At 43.1% G+C, this 14,383-nt stretch overlaps 1 protein-coding gene across 2 annotated transcripts in view; it reads left to right on the forward strand.

Annotated features, from left to right (window-relative positions):
* The window catches only part of CLUH (clustered mitochondria homolog), a 67,774-nt gene that overhangs the window by 10,273 nt on the left and 43,118 nt on the right, over positions 1-14,383 (forward strand). Inside the window, exons 1-5 of one of the 2 annotated variants that reach the window (XM_073565592.1) lie at positions 6,264-6,414; positions 11,170-11,363; positions 11,455-11,626; positions 12,923-13,066; positions 13,616-13,743. In XM_073565592.1, the coding sequence (XP_073421693.1) occupies positions 6,393-6,414; positions 11,170-11,363; positions 11,455-11,626; positions 12,923-13,066; positions 13,616-13,743 (660 nt within the window). In that variant the 5' untranslated portion in view covers positions 6,264-6,392. Of the gene's footprint in view, positions 1-6,263; positions 6,415-11,169; positions 11,364-11,454; positions 11,627-12,922; positions 13,067-13,615; positions 13,744-14,383 lie in introns of those variants that run through there. The other variant, XM_073565591.1, reaches the window with a different exon arrangement.

The following is a 14,383-nucleotide window of genomic DNA, read 5'->3' on the forward strand; positions in this document are numbered from 1 at the left end:
CACATTGCAGGAGTAGACGAGAACTTCAGAGCGCTGTATATGGGTCCACTATAGAGCGTAAGGAACCGCTGCCGTCCATATGCCCTAGAAGAGTCTGTAGTGTGAGGAAACCTTCCAAGGTAATGTCCTGGTTCCTGCCGGCCGGATGCGACTCACACACAGATATCCCGAACCTGCACTTTGATAACAATCAGACTCTGTCCTAATTCCGATTAATGATTAGTCAGGTTTATAAAAAATAGTAGTGTGCACTATTTCTATTGCAGGGTCGATGATCACAGTAGCCGATCGTTTTCTCAAAACAAAATATTCGTATGCTGTTGATTCTAAAAAGGTATGTCAAGTGTCGGGGGTCCTTTTAGTTTTTGGCAGAAAAAATAGCCTATAAAATGAAATTATAAGACTCAGAAGGGTCCAAGGGCGCCACCGGCCTCTGTCGTGTCCAGCCTTCTGGCTTCCAAGCCATTTATGAACCAAGCCTTGTGTTCTTGCAGCCTCCTTAGGGACCTTATGAATGACTTTGTAGATTTATTCTGATGCATCTAAATAAAATGGCGTTCACAATAGATATTTATCCTGTTGATAAGTAATTTCATATTTCATCCGTGCGATTTCTTTGTAATGACTAGTACAGGGTCCAGCACCGCCTGTCCAACCTGACTGCACAGCCTCAGTGAGGACGAGTGCGAATCGAGATCCGTGACAGCCAGGTACAGATCTCATCTTTTGCCTCCAGCCCGATACATATTGAATGGCGGGCAATAAGGGTGATCGTGGCATTTGGGGCCCCTAATCCTAGTAATCATGGGGGTCTCATTGATCAGACATTTATCACCTATAATATGATAACTGTAATTTCTGTAAAAAAAAAAAAATCAAAGGGGTTTTCCAGTTTAATTTTTTTTTTCCACATAGGAATGTGGTTTAAAAGTTTCAGAATCAATCTTGTTTATCTGTTACAGCGCTTCCTCTACACTGTTGATTTTGACATGGCATCATTGAGGACATCACAACTACAGTATGTGACAGCTGCAGCTAATCTCAGCGGTCTTGTGCCACCTGCCTCAACATCACTTTGGAGCCTAGTGATTGGCTGCAGCGGTCACATGCTGTAGCTATGTCAATGACCGGAGGCAGTGCTGGAACAGCAGAGTGGTTAAAGACTGATTTGGTTATATTTCCATCAAAACAAGCTTATGGAATAATAAATAAAAAAAAAACAAACAAACTTGAAATAGATCTGTTTCTTAATACATCTATGTGTCCCTATAATTTGACACTCTGCTTTTAATTTTCTTGTTACTCCCCTGCCGGAGCTCCTCGTCTGTCAGAGGAGCAGAGGTAACGCAGGTCTGCACACTGGTTAGTTGTGGTGTCTGTATGAAGATAACACTTTACCTAAAATGCATATCAGCACCCCATGCACTGAATGTTGGCTGTATTATGGCCATCATACTGCCTTAGGTTAGTTTCACACTAGCGTGTTTTTGCGCAGTGCAAACGCATCATGCGTTTTGTATGCGTTTGCTGCTTTTTTGCGCATGTGTTTTAACCATTTTTTAGCCAATTTTACTTTTAAAACGCATGCGTTTTTAAACGCAGACGTGCGCATGTCCATGCGCACATCTGCGTTCCCATAGACTGTAGTGTGTTTTTTTTGCGCATTCCGTGCGCATGCGTTTTTTTGAGACAGGTCGGACGGACCAAAATTGCAACAGGTAACGTCCGGCGCGCTTGGGCGCACACTACAAAAAATGCATGCGCACGTGAAACGCGTACGAACGCCTGCAAACGCTAGACCATGCACACCCATGTTAAGGATAGGGGAAAAGGACGCATGTGCAAAAACGCAGCGCAAAAAAACGCTAGTGTGAAACTAGCCTTACTGTGCGAGGCCTTGTCTATAACAGAATACAGCCATCATGATATCTATAAACAGAAAGATAGTGAGGAAACACTTAGCTGACCTAAATGAATTCAAGTCTCCAGGTCCAGATGAATTACACCCCAGAGTACTGAAGGAGATAGCAGAAGAAATTTCTGAACCACTCTCCATAATCTTTGAAAATTCTTGGAGAACAGGAGAAGTGCCAGAAGACTGGAGAAGAGCAAATGTTGTTCCTATCTTCAAAAAGGGGAAGAAGGTGGACCCAGGCAACTATAGGCCGGTGAGTCTGACTTCTATACCAGGAAAGATCTTTGAACAAATTATTAAACAACATGTAAGTCAATACCTGGATAAGAATGAAGTGATCAAACAGAGTCAGCATGGGTTTGTAACTAATAAGTCATGTCAGACTAACTTAATTTCCTTCTATGACGGTATCACTGATTGGGTGGATCAAGGAAATGCTGTAGATATAGTATATCTTGACTTCAGCAAAGCATTTGACAAAGTCTCTCATACAATCCTTATTGAAAAAATGTATGGAATGGACAAGGCAACTGTTAGGTGGATTCATAGCTGGCTTAGTGATCGGACCCAAAGAGTGGTCGTAAATGGCTGCACATCCAGTTGGAAGAATGTCTCAAGTGGGGTACCACAGGGCTCTGTCCTGGGCCCTGTATTGTTCAACATCTTTATCAACGATTTAGATGAAGGAATTGAGGGTAAACTGATTAAATTTGCTGATGACACAAAGCTAGGAGGGATAGCTAATACTAGAGAAGAGAGAGAGAGGATTCAAAAAGATTTAAATAAACTGGAGAAGTGGGCAGCAACTAACAGAATGGTTTTTAACAGGGAGAAATGCAAAGTACTACATCTGGGCAATAAAAATGAAAAAAGCATATATAGAATGGGAGGAATAGGGCTAAGTGACAGCACATGTGAAAAAGACTTGGGTATACTAATAGATCACAGACTGAATATGAGTCAACAGTGTGATGCAGCAGCAAAAAAGGCAAATGCAGTTCTAGGATGTATTAACAGAAGCATAGTCTAGATCACGTGAATCCATTATTTCCCTCTACTCCTCTTTGGTCAGACCTCATCTGGAATATTGTGTCCAGTTTTGGGCACCACATTTTAAAAAAGACATCAACAAACTAGAGCAAGTTCAGAAAAGAGCGACCAGAATGGTGACCGGTCTGCAAACCCTGTCTTATGAGGAAAGGTTGCAGGATTTGGGAATGTTTAGTTTGCAAAAGAGAAGACTGAGAGGAGACTTAATTGCTGTCTACAAATATCTAAAGGGCTGTCACATTGTAGAAGGCTCAACTTTATTCTCATTTGCACAAGGAAAGACTAGAAGCAATGGGATGAAACTGAATGGGAGGAGACACAGATTAGATATTAGAAAAAACTTTTTGACAGAGTGATCAATGAGTGGAACAGGCTGCCACGAGAAGTGGTGAGTTCTCCTTCAATGGAAGTCTTCAAACAGAGGCTGGACAGACATCTGACTGGGATGATTTAGCGAATCCTGCTTTGAGCAGGGGGTTGGACCAGATGGCCCAGGAGGTCCCTTCCAACTCTACGATTCTATGATTCTATGATCCCAGAAGCACCCTTGGCCATTTCCGACAGGCCCATGGACGATGAATGGAGCCGAGGCTGAGCATGTGCACCTCCTCTCCATTGAAGATGTGGATCCCTGTTCTCATGATTAGTGGGGGTTCCAGCGTTCAGACCCCAATAATCAGCAAGTTATTTGCGGTCCTATGGCTAGAACTTGTGATTTTGAGAAAACCCCTCTAACGATTTTTTCTTCTTAAATGGTGTTGAGCAATTTGTGCCGAAATGTTCCAGTTCTCCTTCCGGGTCTGACAAACGTTTATCATTGTTGCTGCATTTTGTTGTTACCGAAGAGTTAACTTTGATTTGCAGTTATGGAGGGCTTTCTCTCCTGGTTTAGGCCTCTTTTAATATTCTTGTGTAGGAGGCCATGAAATTCACTGTCTCTAAGCCTCTGGGCATTGCTAGGGGCCCAGTGTTGGCCTTGGGCCAATGACACTTTGTAGCCCATGCACCACCCTTCAGAATCACATTCAGGATCTGCAGGCTGGCCAGCCACGGTGCCTTTTTATTAATAGTAACGTCCCTGCACAAGTGGCAAGTTGGGAATCATGCGGGTGAGAGGTACGTGTCTTATACAGAGGCCTCGTCTAGGATAATGGGGAACAGCATTTGTTGTCATTGCTGCCGACAAGTTGTTTTTCCGAAGCTGTGCACTCAGCCGGATGATGAAGCCATCTCACTCTTACGGGACTGTGAAAGGACCAAGGCGTCTATGCAGGACTTAGCCGGCAGTGATTATGACCGTTGTCCGTACGGGACGTTAGTTGACGAGCTTCAGACTCCGGCCTTGTCCTTCTACCAAGATGCTTCTGATGAGCTTTCCGAGGACTGCGTTGGTCATGACTCTGAAGAAGACGAGGGGATCTGTGGTTGTGGACACATTCTCCCCCCTTCCAAACACTCGGGACGTTCTTCAGAGTCCTCTCACACTTCCAATGCCTTTCACAGTGACCTTCCAGCTGGTACGACGACGGCTGCGCCAGGCCTCCATCCCTCCCTCCTGGCCTCTGCTGCTCCAGATTTGAACTTTGTTACTCACCATCCGGAGGGTCCGGGAGGAACAGCTGACCCCACCTTGGCTATAGCAAAGGCAAATAAAGGAACTCTGCAGAGTGAAGGGCGGCGTGCAACTGCTGCGGATTTCTACACTTCTGATTGTGGTAAAAGCTGCACAGTCCATTATGGAATTAGATCAGGATTCCCTTTGGTTGTGGGATCATTTCCCAAAACTAAATCGAACCCTGTTTTTTTTTTTTTTTTTTGTTGTTTTTTTTTTCCCCTCCAGAAAGGAGGCCTCTTCTGTCTGTGGTGTGTATATTTAAATGGCAGTGAGTTAGGCTGAGGTGCAGTATCAGACTCTGACATTGAGCAAGAGTGGCGCTGTAATTAAGGAAATAACCAAAATATTATTCTACTTTTACAATGAACAAATCCTAATGCTAACTATAACTGTACTAAGCAGATTTCTAAGCCATATACAAAATTGTGATGCTTTAGTGCAGCCATTAAAGGATTATTTGCAGTACACGAAGTTATTCCCTATCGAAAAGGTAGGAGAACTTGCTGATCGCAGGGTGTCTCGCCTCCTGGGCCCCTTGGCTATCTGTAAGAACATGACTCGGGGAAATGATCTGTGCAGAGAAGAATAACCCTTTTAAAGGTTTTTTTTTTTCCCCAGTTTAGTATATTATCCCCATTCCATAGGATGGGGTGCAGTTTCCTGAGTGCTGGAACCCCCAGCGATCCCAAGAACGAAAGTCTGCCACAGAACTCTGTCTTGAATGGAGCGGATGTGCGCTACCTCCACATCCTCTCTATTTGTCTATGGGACTGCCGGAGAAAACGGAGTGGTGCGCTCGGCCATTTCCGGCAGTCTCTGCTGCACAGGCAGTTTGTTGGTCACCAGGGCATAATCTTATTAGAAGTTGGGCAAGTTTACCAGGAATCTAATGTTTAATCGTTTTCTTACCACCTAAGCCTACTTTAAAAAAAAATAAAAAAAATTATTATTACATAATAAAAGGTTGTAATTCCTGTGCGGCAAGATTTCTGAAGTGTATAGCGGAAAAGTTCAATTGTGAGAATCTACATTTAGCGATGCACCAGCGATCCAACCAGCGATCCGACCCGGTCAGGATCGCTGGTGCATCGCTAAATGATCGCTAGTGAGCTTTCATACAGAAAGATCTCACACCGATGCAGCAGCGACGCAGCGCACGATACTTACCATTCACACACAGCGATCCTGCGTCCTCCCGCCCGCGTCCAGAGTCGCTCGTCGTCACAGCAGGAAGTCTCAGCAGGAAGCGCCCGACGAGAAATGGAGCCGGACATTCTCGCGCGATCAGCGATGAACAGCGGGGGAGCCGGTCGCTGGTAAGTATCACACATAGCGATATCGCTAGCAATATCGCTATAACGTCACAAAACCAGTGACGTTTTAGCGATATTGCTAGCGATATCGCTTAGTGTAAAACCCCCTTAAGAAGTGAAGCCGAGAGGACCGTGCGAAGTGTTGTGTGGTGTAATTGTGCCTGGCTTAGCTTCTGTATGCGGATAGCGGGCTCCGCTTCCACATGATATCTCTTGCTTGGATCATATGACGTTCCCGAGTTGTGCCGAGTTGGAGCATGAAATGTTCCCAGCCAGAAGCTCAAACAATAAGCTGGTTCCATAACCAAGAGGGAGACGCGGTAAACCCACCGAGCCTGTTCTTCCCTCTGCCTCGGGTTGCGGACACACCCAGAGCATTTTTTAAACTTTTGTGCCAGTATTGGAGATAATCTGCTCCCCTCGTGTAGTTATTACTCTTAATTTCTCATGGCCTCATGCGGAGCAGTACCATGATAAGCCGTTCGTATAGCCGGTCATCATGGACCTCGGGCTCGCTGCAGGTAACTTTGGTTGTTTTTGTGTCTCTACATGATGCTTGTCTGTTCGTTTGCTTCCCTGAGCCCTGCATTTCGTGTGTTTTTGTGATCTTGAGGATTTCTGGTGTTAATCATGTTTCCCAAGGTGATATACAAAGTATAATGTCGATCACCCCCAATAGCGCCATATATATATTGATTGTCTACTTTGCTGCTCGGGGACTGAGGCAGCGGTGTTATCTCATTTTTAGTATGTGAAGTGTTCCTCATCGGTGCTTTAAGGAGATGTTTTTGCAAAAATTGGAGCAGATTTTTATATTTTATTGCAAGCATGTGGATTTGGCGCCAATTTTGCACTGTGCAGAGGGTGAAGTACAGGGTGAAAATGTGCAGCATACGTTGAAATGTTACAGATTTTACATCCGCACTGCAGGATCACTTCCACAGCCATGAGATTTCCTAGGATCTCATCCACACTCACTGTAATCCGCAGTGGATTTTCTGCACACATATCACTAGTGGAAAATCCTCTGCCTCCGTCTCCTGTGGACGTACCTTGGGTAGGCTCACACAGAGGTTTTTGACGTAGGGTTTGGAATGGATTCTTCTACGAAATCCACATTATGCTGCGTCAAATACCGGTACTTTCTTGACTAAGCTTCCTCTTGATTTCAGTGGTAAAACACCTGTAGGACTCTGTATCTGCTTGAAGAAAAAAAAAACAAAACAAATTTGAATATGAAGTGGTTATAAGCAGAAGATGCCCCATACACAAGACTGTGCCCAAAAAATTTTTTTTTTTTTTTTTTTTTTTTTTTTTTTTACTATTTTCATACGTGAAAAATCTGTTAAAATTACATTTACTGTAAACCTACCCTTTTTTAAAGGGGTTTTCCAACAAAGTGCATTTTAATTTAATAGATCTTGGAATAATAATTTTCACAATTGGGTGTTTAAAAAAAAAAAAAATGTTCCTGTGCTGAGATAATCTTATAAATGTGTCCCTGCTGTGTACTGTGTAATGGCTGTGTCTGACCGTACAGGGATCATATCACAGCTCCTGGGAGGACGCAAAAGAGAGTATACAGACAGGACAGCATGAGATCACAGCTGATTCTTTTTGTGAGGTAAAATATGACTAAAAACAAGCAGCAAATGTTTTATCTGACAGAACGAATCAGCTGTGATCCCGTGCTGTCTTGTCTGTATCCTCTCTTTTTCTCCCCCCTGCCCAGGAGCTGATCAGATCATGTCCCTGTACGGTCAGACACAGCCATTACACAGCAGAGGCACATTTATAAGATTATCTCAGCACAGGAACATTATATTTAAACACATCCAATTGTGGAAATTATTATTCCAAGATCTATTAATTAAAATGTACTTTATTGGAAATCCCCCTTTTAAAGGTAGGGCCATGTTTTCTTTTAAATACCTACACAAGCCCAGAATTACAGGGGCTCTTCAAAATGGATACACAAAGAAATGCAATAAACCTTTATTAGACAATCCAAAGCAACACGTAATAAAAATGCGTAATAAAGACAATGTGAAGTGCATTGATGTCCTGGTGAGGGGGGATAATTCTGTGTTTCACAATCTCTTACCTTTGTTATGTGTTGTTTTGATTAGCTGATAAGGATTATTGTATTTTTGTATATTTGGGCTGATGCAACACGTAGAAAAATCTTGTGTATTAAAAATACATTACAAAATGCTAATTTTTTTTTTCAGTGAAGACTGTTGGACCACGGTTACACATAGTCTATATGCTGTTTTTTTTCTGCAGAACATCTAATGTATTTAACTGTGTAAGAACATAAAGGCTTTCATGGAAACCCTGAAAACATAAATAAAAGGAAACGCTTCGCTCACTGATGTACTCGGGTACAACCATGTGTGTGTCCATTTATCAATGTCTAACGCTAGGAGAAGCGTGACTAGAGAAATCTCCAGCAGATTTTTTTTTCTCCTGTGATATGGTAATTAAAAAAAGTGGTAAAAATGATCACAGAACAGGCCCGCAGCTTATCTCTGGGAGAACAATGTGATCCGCAGTCTGAGATCAAACATGCCCAATCTACCCGTCCCCAACCATCAGATGGCCGCAGTCCCATACACATTAGATTGTCAGCGGAAGCCATCGATATCTGCTGTGTATGGGGGGCTTCAGCCTGCAGGCTGTCTCTGCAGTGTGTGGATGAGATTATCTGTGCATATAACCGGTGTGCACATACCCGAACCCTTACGTTCTGAGGACCCCCCCCGTGACGCGTGTCCTGTTTGCCTCCTGACTGCAGACCACCTTCTGCTTGTGATCGATTATCATGTCTGCGCTTCACTGTGTGTGATTCCTGCTCGGCACTGACATTTCATGTGTCTGGGTAAATGCAAGTCAGCATGATTGCTGAGAATTTTATTTTGGCGTCAGCTGTGATGCTCATCTGGTCAATCCAGGTTATTGGCAGCAACCTGTACTGTCTGCACGCACTCCAGCACACCTTCCCCAGCAGTGAACTCGGCGTCTATGGAAACTGGTTCACCTTTGTTGAATCCCTTGCTTTGTATCAGGATGTTCCATATATTAAAGTCATAGATTCTGTTCACACCGCCATCAGTCTGGACCTCGAGTAACACAGCTTGTAGCCCTTCCCCTGCCGTCAAAATGAGCTGTGCCGCGCCCCGGTGTGGGCATCCTACAGAGGCCACAACAAGCTTGGCTTACAAGGCCCAACAAAATTGCAGTTTCTGTCCCAACCATCCCCTTACCCTTATGTGCTTTGTATCAGTCTAGCATTCGGAGTGAGCGTTAGGTGGTTTTGCCAATTCTTATGTTTTCTTCCCTGCTACTTAAAAACGTTCTCATCAATATAAAGTCTCCGTGGTCTGAGCCCCTACACTCATTTATTGGGTTAATGGGGTTGAGAAACCGCAGGGAGTGAAGCAAACTCTTGTTTTTTGTGATCAGTGGAGAACCAACTCCTGTCATATCTGCTTGGTTCCTAAAATTAGAAAGACCCCTTTGGCACATAACGTGAGGCTTTTGCGCCTTGCCCATCACATTTTGTGTTTTTATCAGGGCTGTGGAGTCGGAGTCGGTGCTCATTTTGGTGGAGTCGGTATAAAATGGACCGACTCCGACTCCTAAAATATATAATAAATTGGGTACAGTAATTCAATGCAGGATGTGCTGAATATTTTTTCATAGGAGTTTGGGAAAGTTATGAAATGTCCTATAAATGGCTGTTCTATTCCTGATCTAAGGCTACATTCACACACAGCGTTTTTCCTGTGTTTTTTGAGGATACGTTTTTCAGCTGCAAAAGCTGATCATCTTTTTAAAAAACTGCATCACCTGAAAGGTTTTTGAGCTCATAAATAATGTTTTCAATAGCAAAAGCAGATTAGAAATCTGCTCTATCTATCCATTTATCCATATCTGTCTATCCATATCGTATCTGTACCAAAAAGAATGAAAACCGGGTAGTACACCAATATATATTATGTTCTATCTAAATATCTTGATTATTGGATCATAAAAATGATTAAATGTCTGAGGTTCACATTGTACTACAATACATTTTTCACTTAAATATAAGCAATATGTGTGGGAGTCGGAGTTGGAGTCGGAGTCGGTGTAAGGGAAATTGAGGAGTCGGAGTCGCAGGTTTGGCTTACCGACTCCACAGCCCTGGTTTTTATGAAAGTCCTCAGACAGTAATGTTGAGAGTTCGACCAATCTATTGTCTCATCGAGAAGAGGTCCCAAGGGTTCATCTACACGTCTGATTTTCATGTACGGGTGCTATCCATGTTTTTCATGGTTACCACTCGTACCTGTGACATTCTATGGTGCTATTCACATGTCTGTGTTCTGTCTTTTTTTGGGGGGGGGTGGGGGATTCTTAGAGACTTGTCCAATATTGATCCAAGTGTCAGATCAAATTCTGTAATGAAAGTCTATTGGTCTGTGAAAAAATCGCTCAGCACTTGGATGCCTTCTGTGCGCTGCCTGGTTTTCACTGACTGATAGGAGGTGGAAAAAATTTTATTTTTTTTTCTAACTTAATTGATAGAAACTGACACGCACTTTTTTTTTTTTTTTTATAAACTTTTGCACCAGAAAATAGATTGCTTAAGGGAGTACGCTCATATAATGGGGGATTTTTCTTTTTCTGTCATCTTTTTGAACAGTTTCTGGTTTCTAAGTCCTTGAATATTTGCAATCTGAAGATGCTTATTGCTGGGATATGTGAGAACTCTGAAGCTAAATATCAAATTTCATAACGCTGTGAAGTGCAGAAATTTCCATTCCGTTCTGCATTTTCCATATTGGTTGCTTATTAATTCCTATTTCCCGTTTAATGGCCTTTTCTAAAAAAAAAAAAAAAAAAACGATAGTAACAAGAAAAAAAATCTGAATGGAGTTACATTTTAAAACCTGTATTCACGTATATGTGGTCCTGGGGGGTTTATATTATTGACAGATGACCTGCATAGAACGAGCTTCCCTGGGTGGACCCCTTAGGTAAGGAGCATTGGGGTTTTTTTTTGAGAAATGTCTTAAAGGACCAGGATCTGCATACCGTCTTTTTGTCATACCCGCTCGCTAGCGATGTGATACTTGGCAGGATGGAGATTTGCTAGTTGCTGTTGTTTCCCGGTCACTGCCTTGGAAACACTAGGTTATTTGTCATGATTTGTACACCTTTTGATATAGCCACAGCAGATCATTTAAAGATCACCTACAAAATTACCTTTTTGGTCTTTTATTCATTAGAACATCCAAGCGGGATGACTGTAATGAATGGAGATGGGGCCCACGAGCATCCCGCCGAGGTGGAGACAAAGCAAAATGGACATGAGGGTGGTGAGCAAGCAGAGGATGGAAGTGAACAGGAGGTCATCGTTATTCAGGATACTGGCTTCACAGTGAAGATGCAAGTCCCGGGGATAGAGACGTTTTCAGTTCAGGTAACCAGTCGTGGATCCCGTCTGCCTTCATGCTGTCCATCTTTGGGAATAACGTAAAGTAAATAAGTAACATTGGATTTGCTTTCTTCAGGTGTCGCCTCAGGAGATGGTCCAGGAGATCCATCAGGTCCTCATGGACAGGGAGGACACCTGCCATAGGACATGCTTTTCACTTCAGTTGGATGGGAATGTGTTGGACAATTTTGCAGAGCTCAAGACCATAGAAGGATTTGAGGAAGGTTCCGTCCTGAAAGTAGTTGAAGGTGGGTCACATAACGCGTTTTGTCACTCTGTTTTATGTAAAAAGAGGCGGAACGACGTTGTAGAGTTTGAGTGACCATGCATATTAAATAAAGGTTGTCTCTGCTGATTTTGGTGGGATGGTTCGATCACCTAATGTGCATTGTGGTGTCCTGCTTTCCTTAGATGGCAGCTGTCACATGTCAAGAATGGGCTGTTAATGTTGAATTTTGTTCTTCAGCAAATAAGCCACCTTTAGCGGTTTCCGATGGCGATCTATTCCTTTATTGAATGCACGTTTTTCTGAGTATACATGTGTATGCGGAGGTCGGGAGTCATAGCTGTGGGCTGGAAACGGGTTCAGACAACAGCTGTCTAAAGTCTATGGCCAGTATTGGCACTTCATTGCCCAACTGGGTAACGTTCAACTCTCTTTGATGTATTTTGTACAGGTACCGTATTTTTAGGACTTTAAGTTGCACTTTTTTCCTCAAAATGTGGAGGAAAATGGGAGTGCAACTTATAGTCCGGAAATACCAGCTCTAGTGAAGAGGTGGGGGAGCGGCATCGGCAGAGCAGCGGGCGTAGTGTCACCCGCAGCCATTCACTAGATGCGGTAAATCCACATGGTTCAATGAACACATGCGGATTGATTTACCTGCGTGATTAGAATGCAGCGTTTTGGAGGCATTGAAAATGCACTGTGTCCAAAGCGCTGCTATATCCTGATTGTGAGCACATAGCCTTACTGCAGTCCCCGACTGGAGTAAGGCTACGAATTTGTTGTGTAAGGAAATCTGCCGCTTGTGGTGAATTTGACGAGTTGGAGCCGCCACACCCCGTCACGGCTCGGCTCTGCCCACTTTGTCGGAGCTGGGTGAAAATGGTGTGAAATGCGTTTTGCAACGCTTCAATGCTTTACTCCAGAATTCAGGTGTAAAAACGTTGATGAATAAGAGATATTGTGTACAGCCAATTTAATAATAAGTCTTTTTATATAGTGCTAACATATTCCGCAGCGCTTTACAGTTTGCACACATTATCATCACTGTGAGCCCCACTGGGGACAATCTAGATTCCCTATCAGTATGTCTTTCGAATGTGGGAGGAAACCCACACAAACACGGGGAGAACATACAAACTCCTTGCAGATGTTGTCCTTGGTGGGATTCGAACCCATGACTCCAGCGCTGCAAGGCTGCATTGCTAGCCACTGTGCTTAAGTGATCTTGGTTGACATTAGTTATTAGAAAAAAATCTGTAGATATTTTGTGCCTGGCTGGTGGATTATAATTTGTGCATTACATTTTCACTTTTAGAACCATACACTGTGCGTGAGGCCAGGATTCATGTTCGTCACATAAGAGACTTATTGAAAAGCCTGGACCCCTCAGATGCGTTCAATGGAGTGGACTGCAACTCCCTGTCATTCCTAAGTGTCTTTACAGATGGTGACCTTGGCGGTAAGTCAGGTTAGATCCCATGCTACACTTAAAAGAAGATTCCTGAACATACACACTGTTGCAGATTTCAGCTTTCAGCAGAATCCTCAAAACTGACATTATGGGAGAATGAATTGTTTATTTGAGACAGCAACAATTGTCTTCATCATGAAGGATACAGGAAAGAGCTGACACAAAGAAACCACTGAGCAATTCATACACTACAGTCCAAACTACACACATTTACAAGCTGTGACAGTTAACACAGCGTTGTCTGCTGCATAATCCTGCGGCTGCTGCGTACTCCAGCACACTCATGCTTTATCTGCTGAGAAAAGTAATGGTGTAGCCTAGCGTGTTATATAGCCTGGGACCCATTACTAAACAAATCCACTATAAATTGTGAATCCCACTTTTCTTTCTGATCCATCCAACCAGGCCGGCAGTTTATACAGGTCTGTACGTGCCTCACTTCTCTTGATTTTCATTATTTCAAAACTTGTATAGATGGAGTGAAAAAAAACAAAACACTTTTTTTAAGAGAAAAAAAGTTTATCCTCTTGTTTTCAGAAAGCGGAAAAAAGAAAAAGAAAGGCAATGAACTTGAACAAATAGATTGTACCCCTCCTGAAAATATTTTACCTGGAAGCAAAGAGAGACCCCTCTGCCCCCTGCAGCCACAGAGCAAGGACTGGAAGGTAAATGATGGCGTTTATGGTAATATATGTGGATTTATGGTACATTAGTAGCTGGTCTTCTCCGTCCCTTATTGGTGTATATGGATGACCTTATGAGAGTAGTGGGCTCTAGTCATCCATGTATTAATCAGCCATTCATTAGAAAAGCGCATATAGTACTATACTTATAGCAGACCGCAAATGACTTTGGCAAAATCAGCCAGGCTTTCCCTGGGGTAGGAGAAGCCCCCTATGTGAAACTCTGATAACTGGGGCTGCTTCCATTTATAAAGGCGAGCGTCTTCAATCTGTTACCACTTCAGACATGTCTATATTATTATATACTAGGAAACCTTTTAATTGAAAAATGTTGGCGTATCCTTTCTTAACTTTCTGTTGTGCTTTTCCTCTGTAATCCCCTTTTTAGAAGATAAATAAATAAATTGACAGCTGGGTGTTACCAATTCTCTTGTCAGGGAGGAGTGTCCCACGCAGTGTGATACGATCAGCACTGATTGGACCTTGTCACCGTGGGGACATGCCCCCAGCTGGCAACACCCAGATGTCAGTTATTTCTTGGAAGAACGGCACAATGCAGAGCGACTCCATATACGCCAGGCGCTGTATAGCACACTGCGAGACATCCGTGCCCTCCACCCAG

The sequence above is a fragment of the Dendrobates tinctorius genome, unplaced genomic scaffold, assembly GCF_039654945.1.
Source record: "Dendrobates tinctorius isolate UK_male_01 unplaced genomic scaffold, ASM3965494v1 ptg000016l, whole genome shotgun sequence".
NCBI classification, from domain to species: Eukaryota; Metazoa; Chordata; class Amphibia; order Anura; family Dendrobatidae; genus Dendrobates; species Dendrobates tinctorius.